We start from the raw sequence: 13,651 nt of genomic DNA, 5'->3' as shown, positions 1-13,651 counted from the left end.
GGAGGAAGAGAGAGAGAGGTAGAAGGAGGGAAAGAAAGAGAGTCGAACGGGTGAGTGGCAGCCAAGCAGAAGCGGACGTTTAAGGCAGGGGGCTTGAAACGCGTTTGGGATACTGAAAAGAGTCCAAGAGAAAGCAGCCGACGCGAGGCGGCTGAACGATCGCCCGCCTGGCCGAATGAATGAATGAATGAACGAATGAATGGAAAGGGAATCGCCTTGTTGCGCAGCGGGTGTCCGTGCGCTCCCCCCCCCCCCCGCTGCGTTCCGAACGTGCGAGATTAAAGGCGAAGCGGAGGCGTGGAAGGAAGACAGGAAGGGCGGAGGGGAGAGGGGGGGAAAGAAAAAGGGGAAAGAAAAAGTGAATGGGTTGTATATTCACTGCTCAAAAGGAGTCAGGAGACAATGGGGGAAAAAAAGAAAAACAAGAAAAGAAACGGTCCAGGTAGGATTAATGAGGGGGGGCTGTCTAAACAGCTCTTCTGATACTGGGGATATCTTAGAGGCGGGATAAAGGCTTCCCTATCTCCTTCTTGCAGGCCCGGGGGGAGAAAAAGGGCAAACCGGCTTAAATTCAGCAGGGGAATAAAATATAATAAAATATATTCAGATCCAGCGCCTGATGGCAAGTACAGTATTTTCCCCACCAACCTGCTCAAAAAAAGAGCTTTTTGATGGATGGTCCAGTCTCCACCACCCAAAGCCAGCCTGGCTCAAAATAGCAACACTTAGCACATGTATAATGCCTTTGGATCCTTCAAAGCATTTTTTAATTATTTATTTATTTATTTATTTATTACAACCCCCCCCCCTCGCACGAATGTATTGAGATCTCCGTGCTGGAAAGAGAAGGAGGAAAAGGAACACGGTGAAATGAGGGAGATAACATTTTTTTAAAATGTATCTGCTGTCAGTTGTTTGTGTTTTGCAACTAGGGTCCTGAATGACCCTCCTAGGATGGGGCTCCATTAACAGATTGCTGGTGTAAATCTACTCATCAATAGTGCTTGCCCCAAACGCTTAAAAGCATCTCTTTGTCAGTTATCCTGGGCACAATAATCACAAAAGCCAGTCCAGACACTTTCAAAAACTTAAGAGGCAGATGGTAAGTGCCAGTTCTACCTACTGCTGCCTCGGCCCTTACAGAAACATCAGTTGCCACGTACAAGGGGGCACAATCTGAGGTTAGTTGGGGAAAAGATCAGAAGCAACGTGAGAAGATATTATTTTAGTAGACGCTTGGAACAAACGTCCAGCAGACGTGGTTGGTAAATCCACAGTAACTGAATTTAAACATGCCTGAGATAAACATATATCCATCCTAAGAACTGAAGAAAAAACAGTTGCTGCCAACTTGCCTTCCATTGAGGACCTGTATACTGCATGAGTCAAAAAGAGGGCAGGGAAAATATTTACTGACCCCTCACATCCTGGACATAAACTGTTTCAACTCCTACCCTAAAAATGTCGCTACAGAGCACTGCACACACACAAAAAAATAGACACAAGAATTTTTTTCCCTGAACGCCATCACTCTATTAAACAAATAATTCCCTCAATGCTGTCAGACTTTTTACTAAGTCTGCACTTCTATTTCTACTAGTTTTTCTCATCATTCCTATCATTCTTTTCCTCCCACTTAGGACTGTATGACTTTAACCTGTTGCTTGTATCCTAATAGTTTTATTAATATTGATGGTTTCTTCATTGCTTATTTGACCCCTATGACAATCATTAAGTGTTGTACCACATGATTCTTGACAAATGCATCCTTTTCTTTTATGTACGCTGAGAGCATATGCTCCAAGACAAACTCCTTGTTTGTCCAATCACACTTAGCCAATAAAATTCTATTCTAAGATAAAATGCAGGAAATAGTATAAGGGCAGACTAGACGGACCATGAGATCTTTTTCTGCCGTCAACGCCCTCCCCCATTCCCCCTGGGGGAAACGCCCTCCCAGAGCCTCTGTGCTGGTCAAAAATCAGCTGGCTGGCACACACATGCATGTTGGAGCTCTGCTAGGGCAATGGCTTGCATGCCACTAGATATGGCTCCGTGTGCCACCTGTGGTACCCATGGCATAGGTTTGCCATCACTGGCCTAGCATGTAATTGCCAAGGGCTTTACAGTGCTTAGACATATTTTTGTTTCAAAGTTTGGAAGTAATGCCTCCTTAGTATCTCGGACACAAACACCCTCCCAGAGCCTCAGTGAGAGCCAAAAATCAGCTGGCCAGCACACACATGCACATTGGAGCTGAGTTAGGGCAACGGCTCATGTGCCAGCGGATATGGCTCCGTGTGCCACCTGTGGCACCCATGCCATAGGTTCAACATCACTGGTCTAAAAGTTTCTCCATCACTGTACTAGGCGAAGAAGCAAAGTTTTCCTACAGTTGCTCTTTGTCTCTCACTTTTTATAGGGCTTTTATTAAAAAAAATAACAAAGTTAGTCTTTGGCCAAGCACAAGCACCTGCAGAGATCGGAGTCCAGATGGGGTGTGTTTTTTCCTCCAACTCTGCTGCCCATTTCCCAAATTATGTAAATTTAAAAGCATTATCTTGAAATTGCTTTCCCCTTTCCTAGGTTTTCACTTAGGAGTTCTGCTCCATTAGGTTCCCCCTAATGTTTATTGTCTCTGCAGAATTCCTTAATAAATCCTTGATTTCATGTGCATTGCAGCCCATGCTGCTAATTTAATTTCTCTACCCTAAGAAATTTCCCCCTCCCTTTCAGAAACAGGCCTTTTGCTTAATACACCAACTACAGATATCCTTGAATTATTAGGGGAGTGGGAAAAAGCAATGAAGAGAAAAGCTACTAGGATTCAGCATTCAACAGTACACCTATTGTTGTGGTTAACTCTGGCCCAGCTCCTGCCCCAAGGACTGTGGATGTGGGGGAGACATCCACATGCCGCAGGCCTGTTTTGCTCCCAGTGGAATCTGCTGATGAAGGCTCCTCTGACCAAGAAGACATGAGTGACAGGGAGGAGGAGAGTGTGGCAGACAGCTCAGAAGGAGATCAATTATCTAGCTCCTCCTTGGATTCGGAACAAGAGTTAAATGATACAGCCACGCATGCGGAGAGCGATGCATAGGCAGCAACAACTGAGAGATTATTATCAAAGAAAATGAGGCCACCTGTGGTTGGGTGGGGCTGTGGTAATTAGTGAGGCTGCTATAAAGAGCAGCGTGCGGGTTTGGCCATTGTGGAGGATTATCTGATCGTTGTGTTTTGTGCCTGCCTTGCTGACTTCGACCTTGGTGTGTTGCTTTTTCCCCCGCTTTGAAACTAAAGCAGAGCAAAGGGTGGTTCACTTTGTGAAAGAAGGACTGTAAATTGCCTCACAGCTGCAAGCTAAGTATCTCAGAACTGATAAGGGACTTGTACAAATTACCAGTTTGTTTGGAGACAAGTGCTCTTTGCTATACAAACAGAGGGCTTAGTTTAAGTGAATTTACATTATAAAGAACATTGTTTTGAATTTTCAAATGTGTGTGTGTCTGAAATTTGTACCTTTGAATTTTCGGGAGGAGTCTACCAGAGAGCCTGACGGAACACATATAATCCATTTTGGCATAATCGTGGTTATGAAGAAATGCCTATTATTGCAGATTCACGCCACGTTGACAGCAGAACCTGTTCGTTCGAGGAGTTTCTGAATTTTTCCAAAGTTGCACAAATGTTATTCTAGCTGTGGTGTTTATATGTAGTACCAAGCATTTAATACTTCTATCTTTTTTTTTTTTGAAGATTCCTAGGAGGAGGAGCTCTGGTGTGAATTCAATTGGTGTTTGAGTTATTGTAAAGAAGTCAAAGAATTCTAATACATTGTTTTTTGCATTCTTTCTTTTACGAAGACTTCTTTCTTTTATGACCACAATTGGGTGGTCATACCTACTCAGTTATTGAATGAAGTAGTCACTATGCAAGATACCCAACATTAAGTGAATGGAGCAAAATAGCTGCTTTCCATGCATCGAGAGGAGGGGAACTCTAATGCTGGACTGGAAAAACGAAACTTGGATCCCAAAGATTCTTTGTAAAGTAAGTTACGGTGTTGTATCCTCTTTTATTATTAGGGTCTCATTAAAATAGCCTATCGTGGAAGACTCCTAAGATCCAATGGAATTTTGAATGTTCTTCTGGAATTCTTAAAAGCTGAAAATGTTGATCCTATTTCCTTGTTTATGGAATAGTGAACCACAATGCGCCATTAATGTGATCACTCTAGAGCTGTGATTCTCAATATTATTATTATTATTATTATTATTATTATTATTATTATTATTATTATTAAGATTTTTATGCTGCCCTTCTCCAAAGACGAGGCGGCTCACAGAACACAAAAAACAGCACAACATGATTGGACACACAAGGAATTTGTCTCGGTGCATATGCTCTCAGAGTACATAAAAGAAATGGATACATTTGTCAAGAATCATGTGGTACAACACTTAATGATTGTCATAGGGGTCAGATAAGCAATGAAGAAACAATCAATATTAATACAAATCTTAGGATACAAGCAACAAGTTACAATCATACAGTTCTAAGTGGGAGGAAAAGGATGATAGGAAAGATGAGAAAAAAACTAGTAGAAATAGTAGTGCAGACTTAGTAAAAAGTCTGACAGTGTTGAGGGAATTATTTGTTTAGTAGTGTGATGGCATTCGGGGAAAAACTGGTCTTGTGTCTAGTTGTCTTGGTGTTCAGTGCTCTGTAGCGACGTTTTGAAACAGTTTGGGTCCAGGATACGAGGGGTCAGTAAATATTTTCCCCGCCCTCTTTTTGACTCATGCAGTATACAGGTCCTCAATGGAAGGCAGGTTGGCAGCAATTGGGTTTTTTGCAGGTCTGATTATCCTCTGAAGTCTGTGTCGGTCCTGTTGGGTTGCAGCATCAAACCAGACAGTTATAGAGGTGCAGATGACAGACTCAATGATTCCTCTGTAGAACTGTATCAGCAGCTCCTTGGGCAGTTTGAGCTTCCTGAGCTGGTGCAGAAAGAACATTCTTTGTTGTGCTTTTTTGATGATGTTTTTGATGTTAGGGGACCATTTTAGGTCTTGAGATATGATAGAACCTAGAAATTTGAAGGTCTCTACTGTTGATACTGTGTTGTCTAGTATTGTGAGAGGTGGAAGGGTGGAAGGGTTTCTCCTAAAGTCTACCACCATTTCTACGGTTTTGAGTCTGTATATGGTAATTAGTAAAATAGTAATAAGGAATGTGTGAATAACGTTTGAGCCGCCCCGAGTTTGCGGAGCCGCCCCGAGTTTGCGGAGAGGGGCGGCATATAAATCCAATAAATCTAATCTAAATCTAAACAGTCTTTATGTGCACAAAGAAGGGATAAAAACAAGAGATACGACTGGCATTTTGTTAGTAGATAGATGTACATTGCAACTTCTACAACTGGGCTTGCAGTGTGTTTTAAGAACTATAGAAATACAGTCTGGTTTTAATGGGAGGGGGGAGGATAATTTGTACCAAACTTGTGTATTTTACCAAGATTTTTTTGAAAAGTTTTGGCAGCAGCTTATTTCAACTAGAATTATTCTGCTTTACTTACCATGTCTCTGGCAATTTGATTTTCATTTATTTTCCTTTTAAAAAACTGGGCTTGAATATGAGGGGATAAGGTTTGTGTTTAAATTAATCTTTTTCATTTATTTTTCACATTTTTCAACCACCCATCTCCCTCGGAGGGAGTCTCTTATTATAAATTTACTATATCTTGGCTGTTTGGGAATGTGGGTTGTGTGTACTGTATATTATATCTTATCTGGCTTTGAACACTGTTCCGGGCAAGGCTTAACATTTTATTATTTTACTGTCCTGTTTTAATCAGTTTCTTGTGCTTCTCCAAGCAAAATTGCTCAGCATTAATCTTTTATTTGTAACATACTTTTGTCCCAGAGACAAAAATTTAAATTCACAAAAGCTTCCCATAAGCTTTTATAAAGGAAAGAAAAAAGAGATAAAAATACAGGCTTAAAGAAGAAAAATAATGAGCACAGTATTTTGTTTCATTCTTGTCATGTCTTATATGTAACATCTTTTGCAAAAAAAAAAGTTGTTTAGAGGATATATTCCATGGAATACTCATTATTGATTATGGGTTTGGGTAATAAAACTTCTGCAAGAAAACAACCAAGCTCAGAGAGTACCAAGAACCCTTTAATATCCTTTACTAGGAAACATTTGATTTCATCACTTTGGAGAATATCTGGTTGGTCGGTTTAAATGATGAATCTCCAGAGACGGAGAAAGGAACTTCAAACAATGCAAACTTCTTATTCTTATGTAGCGATTCCTTTAAAAAATAAAATAAAATTATGCAATGGTTTACAAAGAAGTAGGACCAGAATGTAGAATAAAAAGGAATAAAAAACAAGAGAATAACCCCCCACGTTTAAGGCTAGCAATTGTCTTGTTACAAAGTTCCTTATTTTAAGATGTTGTGAGACTGTGATTACATCCTGGAACCAAAGGGCAGCTGAGGCAATGGACAAAATTGCACCTGTGCTGCCTCTCTTGACCCTTTGCTCCTGATACTTCCCTTGTTTCACAGAAGAGCTGTGGGTTCTGAGTAGGGTTAAGAGATTCCTAGGGGGCTATGGGAGGAAAATGAGGGATGAAATCTGACCAGACATGACTTAGAACTGCTATTAAAGTCTGTCTCTTCGTTTCCAGATTTTGCTGGAATCTCTGGACTGGGCGTCAGAAATTAACAAATAGAATAGAATAGAATAGAATAGAATAATAGAATAGAATAGAATTTTATTGGCAAAGTGTGATTGGACACACAAGGAATTTGTCTTGGTTCCTATGCTCTCAGTGTACATAAAAGAAAAAGATACATTTGTCAAGAATCATGTGATACAACACTTAATGATTGTCATAGGGGTCAAATAAGCAATATTAATACAAATAGGGGTCAAATAAGCAATATTATTACAAATATTAGGATGCAAGCAACAAGTTACAGATATAGTCCTAAGTGGGAGGAAAAGGATGATAGGACTGATGAGAAAAACCAGTAGAAATAGAAGTGCAGATTTAGTAAAAAGTCTGACAGCGTTGAGGGAATTATTTGTTTAGTAGACTGATGGCGTTCGGGAAAAAACTGTTCTTGTGTCTAGTTGTCTTGGTGTGCAGTGCTCTGTAGCGACGTTTTGAGGGTAGGAATTGAAACAGTTTGTGTCCAGGATGCGAAGGGTCAGTAAATATTTTCACTGCCCTCTTTTTGACTCGTGCAGTATACAGGTCCTCAATGGAAGGCAGGTTGGCAGCCATTGTTTTTTCTGCAGTTCTGATAATCCTCTGATGTCTTTGTCGGTCCTGTTGGGTTGCAGTACCAAACCAGACAGTTATAGAGGTGCAGATGACAGTCTCAATGATTCCTCTGTAGAACCCATCAACAGACTCAATGATTCCTCTGTAAATCCCATCGTAATCTTAGGAAACAGAAGGTAGGTTAGAAATAAAGTAAAATGGAGAATAGCAAGGAAAGCAAGCAGAAAGAGTCTGGTCTTATTGTTAGTTAGTTAGTTAGTTAGTTAGTTAGTTAGTTAGTTAGTTAGTTAGTTAGTTAGTTAGTTAGTTAGTTAGCTAGCTAGCTAGCTAGCTAGCTAGCTAGTAAGCTTATTTGGATTTATATGCCACCCCTCTCCAAAGATTAGCATAAGCAGAACACAACCCTAAATTCTATTATTTCATCAGATTCCTGCCCTGACCCTGTCATAGGGTAAATTCTGAAACCTACCATTCAATAGGTTGGATAATATGAGTACTGGCACAAATGGAGAGGATGGTTGTAGGTTTACAACAGCTCCATGTTTACTATAACTCCCTGTTTATCCCTGTAGTTCTTAATTCTCTGGGATCTCCTGAATGTAATAGGACAGACTCCTATCTGAAATTCTGGAGACTCTCTGCAAGTCATTTAATATATAGTCAGAAAGGCCAGTGGTGGTAACTCAACCCCTTCTTGGTTAGAGATGGGAATTCACCAAACTAGGAAGTGGGGAAAAATATTCAGGACAATTGTTAGTTGTAAATCTTTCCCACACCTTTGCTTAATTGCAAAAACAAGTTCATATTTTAACATTTTCACTATATTTTATGTTTCTAAGCAACATTGGAGAACCACCCACTTTGCTGGAGCATCTATGGTACTAAGGGTCTGGTTGAATATGATTAATGAAACACAGTAAACATCACATATGGGAACAGAAATACTAATTGGGTTTTCTCAGTTAAAAAAAACCTATGATGAATTCATGTAACTAATGTTGCAACCAAAATCAAAATAGCTTTATATTCCTTCAATAAATACCATAGTATTTATAGAACTGTAGCCCCAATAATCATACAAATGTTTAAAGCTTCAGAAGGAAGGAAGGAAGGAAGGAAGGAAGGAAGGAAGGAAGGAAGGAAGGAAGGAAGGAAGGAAGGAAGGAAGGAAAATAAAGATTTCCTGTGATGAAATACAGTCACGTTCCAAATAATAATTTCTTTTTCATACAAGCCTGGTAATTCTTTTCAAACTAGAATCAAATATTGCATAAATTCCCTATTTGTTTTTTTTACCCAAGGGAACAAAAATAATAATAATTTTGCTAAACTGGTAGGAGGCAGAATTCAAGCAGGAAGCTAGCTGTTTCATAATTTTTTGCCATTTGATGTAAATAATAGTCCCTTTAGCCTTCTAAAAGAAGTGATTTTGGAATTTAGTTTCAAATTCTTAATTATTTCACAGACCTGAATTACTGAAGCACAGCCTCCATGTTACAAAATGGCCTTGATAATAATACCTCAGATAGTTACCACTATATTACTGTGTGAAATAAAAATAAATGCACTGCCAGTATAAGCCGTAAGTTGCTCAAATAAGTTGAAACTGAGAGGCATACATGTAAACTTTGTATAAATTTCCACTTAATAAAGAGTGCAAGAAATCTCTTACAGCAAAAATGATGAGTCTTGTGGACATCTTAACATCTAAAAAATGTATTATTGCATAGACTTTCATGGATCACAAGCCATTCTATCACAAATCTTTCAGTTCCAGAACTAGGCATGGTATGAAAGTGTTCCAAATATTTAAGAGACTGCCATAAAAAGAGGGCTCAACCTATTCTCCAAAGCTTCTGAAGACAGAATAAAAAGCAATGGATGGAAATTAATCAAGGAGAGAACTAACTTAGAAATAAGGAGATATTCCCTGAGAGTTAGAACAATTAATCATTGGAATCCTTTTTTGAAGATAAGGATGACTGTAGCTAGTGACCATAAATTGGGTAAGAAGCTAGTCCTGAAGGATTTTTCAAAAAATGTGCTTAGAGATTCAGCTTTGGATGAGAGCTTTTTAAAGAAATATGCACATAGTCCATCGGGTCCAGTAGATAGGGATGGTGCTACCATCCTATTGATACTACATGTTCTACTTCTACATTATTGGCAGATCTTTGTATTCTGCAATTTTTCTCCAATTCTTTCTCATATACTCTGCTATTTCTAGATACTGCAACATCTCCTATCCAGATATTTTTATCTTTCTTATCGCTGATATTTAAGCGTGGGGTGTTGTGTACGAAATACTTGTCTGTTTGAATTCCCAGAGTACTTTGATTTCTTCATTTTCCACTGCTTTGTTTATTTTGTAATCCCACCAGATCTTGATTGCAAGCAAGTGATATTTCTTAGCGATATTCCATTGCACCATTTTTGCTCCTTTGTCATGCTATTCTGTTGGTCAGTCTATGCGATCATTCAGCAGCTAACCACCTGGTCCACTGTTTCTTCAGTTTCTTTGCAAAGAAGGCATTTGCTTTTTATTTCCCTCTTCTCAATTCTGGATTTATATGGATTCGTTCTCAAGTTTTGGTCTTGTAGCAGCCAGAATTAGCCCGTCGGTCTCTTTCTTCAATTTTCCTGTTCTTAGCTTTTGCCAGGTCTTGTTGCTGTTACTGGAGAGAATCTGAATTTTAAAAGAAAGCAATCCACTTCACCAGTCACAAAGAAAGCTTAGTTGAGTTCTTCAGTTTAAATATCCAAACTGGCTTCCAGTAATTCCCCCCCCTCCCCCCCACACTCACAAGGTATTTCAATGTGTTGATTTTTGACTTGTAAAGCAACATGAAGCCCAGGTACCTTATAATTTGAGACAAAGATTAACTTGGGTTTTTTTCCTCCTTCCTACAACTGCAAGCAACGTGATTAGAAGCACCTTTACATACAACAGCTGCTACACAGCAGGGCATAAAAACATTTTGTTCAATGGAGAAAGGCCACAGTATTTCAGAATTTTGAAAGGGATGTGATAAATACACTCATTTCTTCAGTCTTGATGTCTGCTCTAGCCCTAGTGAAATTCTTAGGTGCTCACAACGATTCTAAAACCAGAGGCACCTGATCATTTTAAAAAGGTCAAAGAAAACAATCCATATCTGCGGGTACAACATCACCTTCAAACTCTTAAAAATTGTCACAGAAGGTAATCTCTCCCCCTTGTCTACGGGTAGTCCTCAGCTTAGCCTGGTGATTACAGTTGTAAGTCATAATGGTCATAAAACAGGGTACCATATTCCTTGACCTATTTTCATAACATTTTTTCTGATTTTTTTAAAAGGTTGTTTCTCAACCTGGGCTGCTTTAACCTCAAGGTTAGACTACTAACCTCATGGTTAGACTACCGCAACACGTTCTACATGGGACTACCCTTGAAAAGCGTTTGGAGACTACAACTGGTCCAGAATGCAGCCACACAAGCTGTTGTGGGTGCACCTAGGTATATCCACATCACACCAACTCTCTGAGAGCTCCCAATCAGTCTCCGGATGCAATTCAAGGGCTTATTATTATTATTATTATTATTATTATTATTATTATTATTATTATTAATTGGATTTGTATGCCGCCCCACTCCGTGGACGCGGGGCGGCTAACAACAGTGATAAAAACAGCATGTAACAATCCAATACTAAAACAACTAAAAAAGCCTTATTATAAAACCAGACATTCATACAGACATACCATGCATAAATTGTAGAGGCCTAGGGGAAAAGAATATCTCAGTTCCCCCATGCCTGATGGCAGAGGTGGGTTTTAAGGAGGTTACGAAAGGCGAGGAGGGTGTGGGCAATTCTAATCTCTGGGGGGAGTTGGTTCCAGAGGGCCAGGGCAGCCACAGGGAAGGCTCTTCCCCTGGGTCCCGCCAAACGACATTGTTTAGTTCATGGGACCTGGAGAAGGCCCACTCTGTGGGACCTAATCAGTCGCTGGGATTCGTGCGGCAGAAGGCGCTCCCGGAGATAATCTGGTCCGGTGCCATGAAGGGCTTTATAGGTCATAACCAACACTTTGAATTGTGACCGGAAACTGATCGGCAACCAATGCAGACTGGGGGGAGTGTTGGTGTGACATGGACATATTTAGGGGAGCCCATGATTGCTCTCGCAGCTGCATTCTGCACAATCTGAAGTTTCCGAACACTTTTCAAAGGTAGCCCCATATAGAGAGCATTACAGTAGTCGAGCCTCGAGGTGATGAGAGCATGAGTGACTGGCCTTCTCCGGGTCCCTGCAGCTAAGCAATGTTGGTTGGCGGGGCTATGGCGGAGGGCCTTCTTTGTGGTGGCACTGGCTTTCTGAAACCACCTACCTCCTGAGATTTGTACTGCCCTCACTCTATTGGCCTTCAGAAAAGCCTTAAAGACCAGGCTCTGTGGGCAGGCCTGATCGGGTGGTTTATCTTCCGCATCTCGCCACAAAAAAGATGTACAATTTTATAAATCGGATTTTAAATTGTTTTTTTTTTTTAACTATGTTTGATGTTGATTTTAATTTTAAGGCATCCAGAGTCCCTCGAGAGTTGGGCGGCATATAAATTTAATTAATAACAAACAAACAAACAATGTGGTCTTCAACTCCCAGAATTCCCCAGCCAGCCGTACTTACCTCCAGGTAGAGGAATTGTGGCAGTTGAAATCCACACAGCTTAAAGAGGTCAAGGTTGAGAAAACACCGCCATAGCTGTTAAGTGAGCCCAATGTTCACCCTGGGCCTGTTTTTGCCAGAAACTGGAAGTAAATGCATTTCTACAGTAGCAAAAACATAATAAATCTTGGTCCTGTGACAGTGCGGTTGCTACAAATGACTGTAAATGTGCGTTGGTTGCCAAGGGCCCAAAATGCGATCACACGAACATGGGAACATCAGTACTTCGAAACTGAGTTCTCTTTTGGGAGGGATCCATCATAACTTGAACAGTCATTAAGTAATCTGTACATACGCCTGATAAATTGCAGCCACGCCGTACACTGCAATAGTAAGTGAATTAATCCAAAGCAAAGGCAGAGGTTCTTGGATTATAAAAGTTGAATTCTGCTACAGTAGTCTCTGTCTCCTTTGGATGCCTGAGGAATCTGGATTTAGTTCAATTAGTTTAGTTTAATTGGATTTGTATATCGCCCCTCTCCGAGGACTTGGGGCGGCGCACAGCATATATAAAAGACATAACAATACAGTTTATCCAGTTAATATACTAAAAGATCCTTAAAAAATTCTAACTTTAAAACATTCATTAACATTCACTCAATAGATCACACTAAAGGCATTCGTTGGACAGGGGAAGGTCTAATGTCCCCAGGCCTGGAGGCAAAGATGTGTTTTTAAACTCTTTCGGAAGTCAAGGAGGGTGGGGGCAGTGCGAATATCCAGGGGGGGCTGAGTCCAGAGAGCCGGGCCCCCCACAGAGAAGACTCTTCTCCTAGGTCCCGCCAGCCAACATTGTTTGATCAATGGGACCCTAAGGAGACCTCGCCGGACGCTGGGATTCGTGCGGCAGAAGGCGGTCTTGAAGATAATCTGGTCTATGCCATGTAGGGCTTTATAGGTCATAACCAACACTTTGAATTGTGTCTGGAAACTGATTGGCAGCCAATGCAGTCCATGGAGTGATGACGAAATATGGGCATGCCTTGGAAGGCCCATAACCACTCACGTGGCTGCATTTTGGACAATTTGAAGTTTCCAAACACTCTTCAAATTTTAATGTTCGATTTGCAAATCATTATTGAATTCTGCTGCAGTAGTCTATATCTCCTTTAGATGCCTGAGAAAACTGGATTTTATTTTAATGTTTGATTTTGCAAATCATTATAATTCTTGTCGCTTGAAAATGGAAAGGAATGAAGGCGAATGTTTAGCATGATGGAGAAGGTAATAAGTAGGAAAGTCTTCTTAGGCTCAGACTGGGCTCTCATAAGGCTTTTGGATATATTGGATATGCTGAGAAGTAGCTTGTCATTGGCTCGTTGTGGAATATTTTGAACGCAGGTACTATTTTAGTAATCAGGTTGTCGAAGCATGGAACTCCTTACTGGACTCTGTAGTATCATCCCCTAAACCCCAACCTTTTATCCTTAGACTATCCATGGTTGACCTCTCCAGATTCCTAAGAGGTCAGTAAGGGGCATACATAAGCGCACTAGAGTGCCTTCCGTCCCCTGTCCTATATTCTCTCCTATATCTCATATTTCTTCTCTACTATATCCTCTATAACCTTCATTGTGTATTATTGTGTATTGGACTAAATAAATAAATAAATAAGTAAATAAGTAAGTAAGTAAGTAAGTAAG

General features: G+C 40.3%; 1 protein-coding gene across 1 annotated transcript in view; it reads left to right on the top strand.

Annotated features, from left to right (window-relative positions):
* Window positions 1-9,587, top strand: part of LOC139165304 (guanine nucleotide exchange factor subunit RIC1-like) — a gene marked incomplete at its 5' end in the record, with an annotated part of 229,116 nt that extends 219,529 nt beyond the window's left edge. Inside the window, 3 exons of the mRNA XM_070748502.1 lie at window positions 1,002-1,102; window positions 7,365-7,481; window positions 9,533-9,587. Coding sequence (XP_070604603.1) covers window positions 1,002-1,102; window positions 7,365-7,481; window positions 9,533-9,587 — 273 coding nt within the window. The remainder of the gene's footprint in view (window positions 1-1,001; window positions 1,103-7,364; window positions 7,482-9,532) is intronic.
* Window positions 9,588-13,651: the final 4,064 nt, after the last annotated feature.

The sequence above is a fragment of the Erythrolamprus reginae genome, chromosome 3 (assembly GCF_031021105.1).
Source record: "Erythrolamprus reginae isolate rEryReg1 chromosome 3, rEryReg1.hap1, whole genome shotgun sequence".
Classification (NCBI taxonomy): domain Eukaryota; kingdom Metazoa; phylum Chordata; class Lepidosauria; order Squamata; family Dipsadidae; genus Erythrolamprus; species Erythrolamprus reginae.
This window is presented reverse-complemented; position numbering and strand designations above follow the sequence as displayed.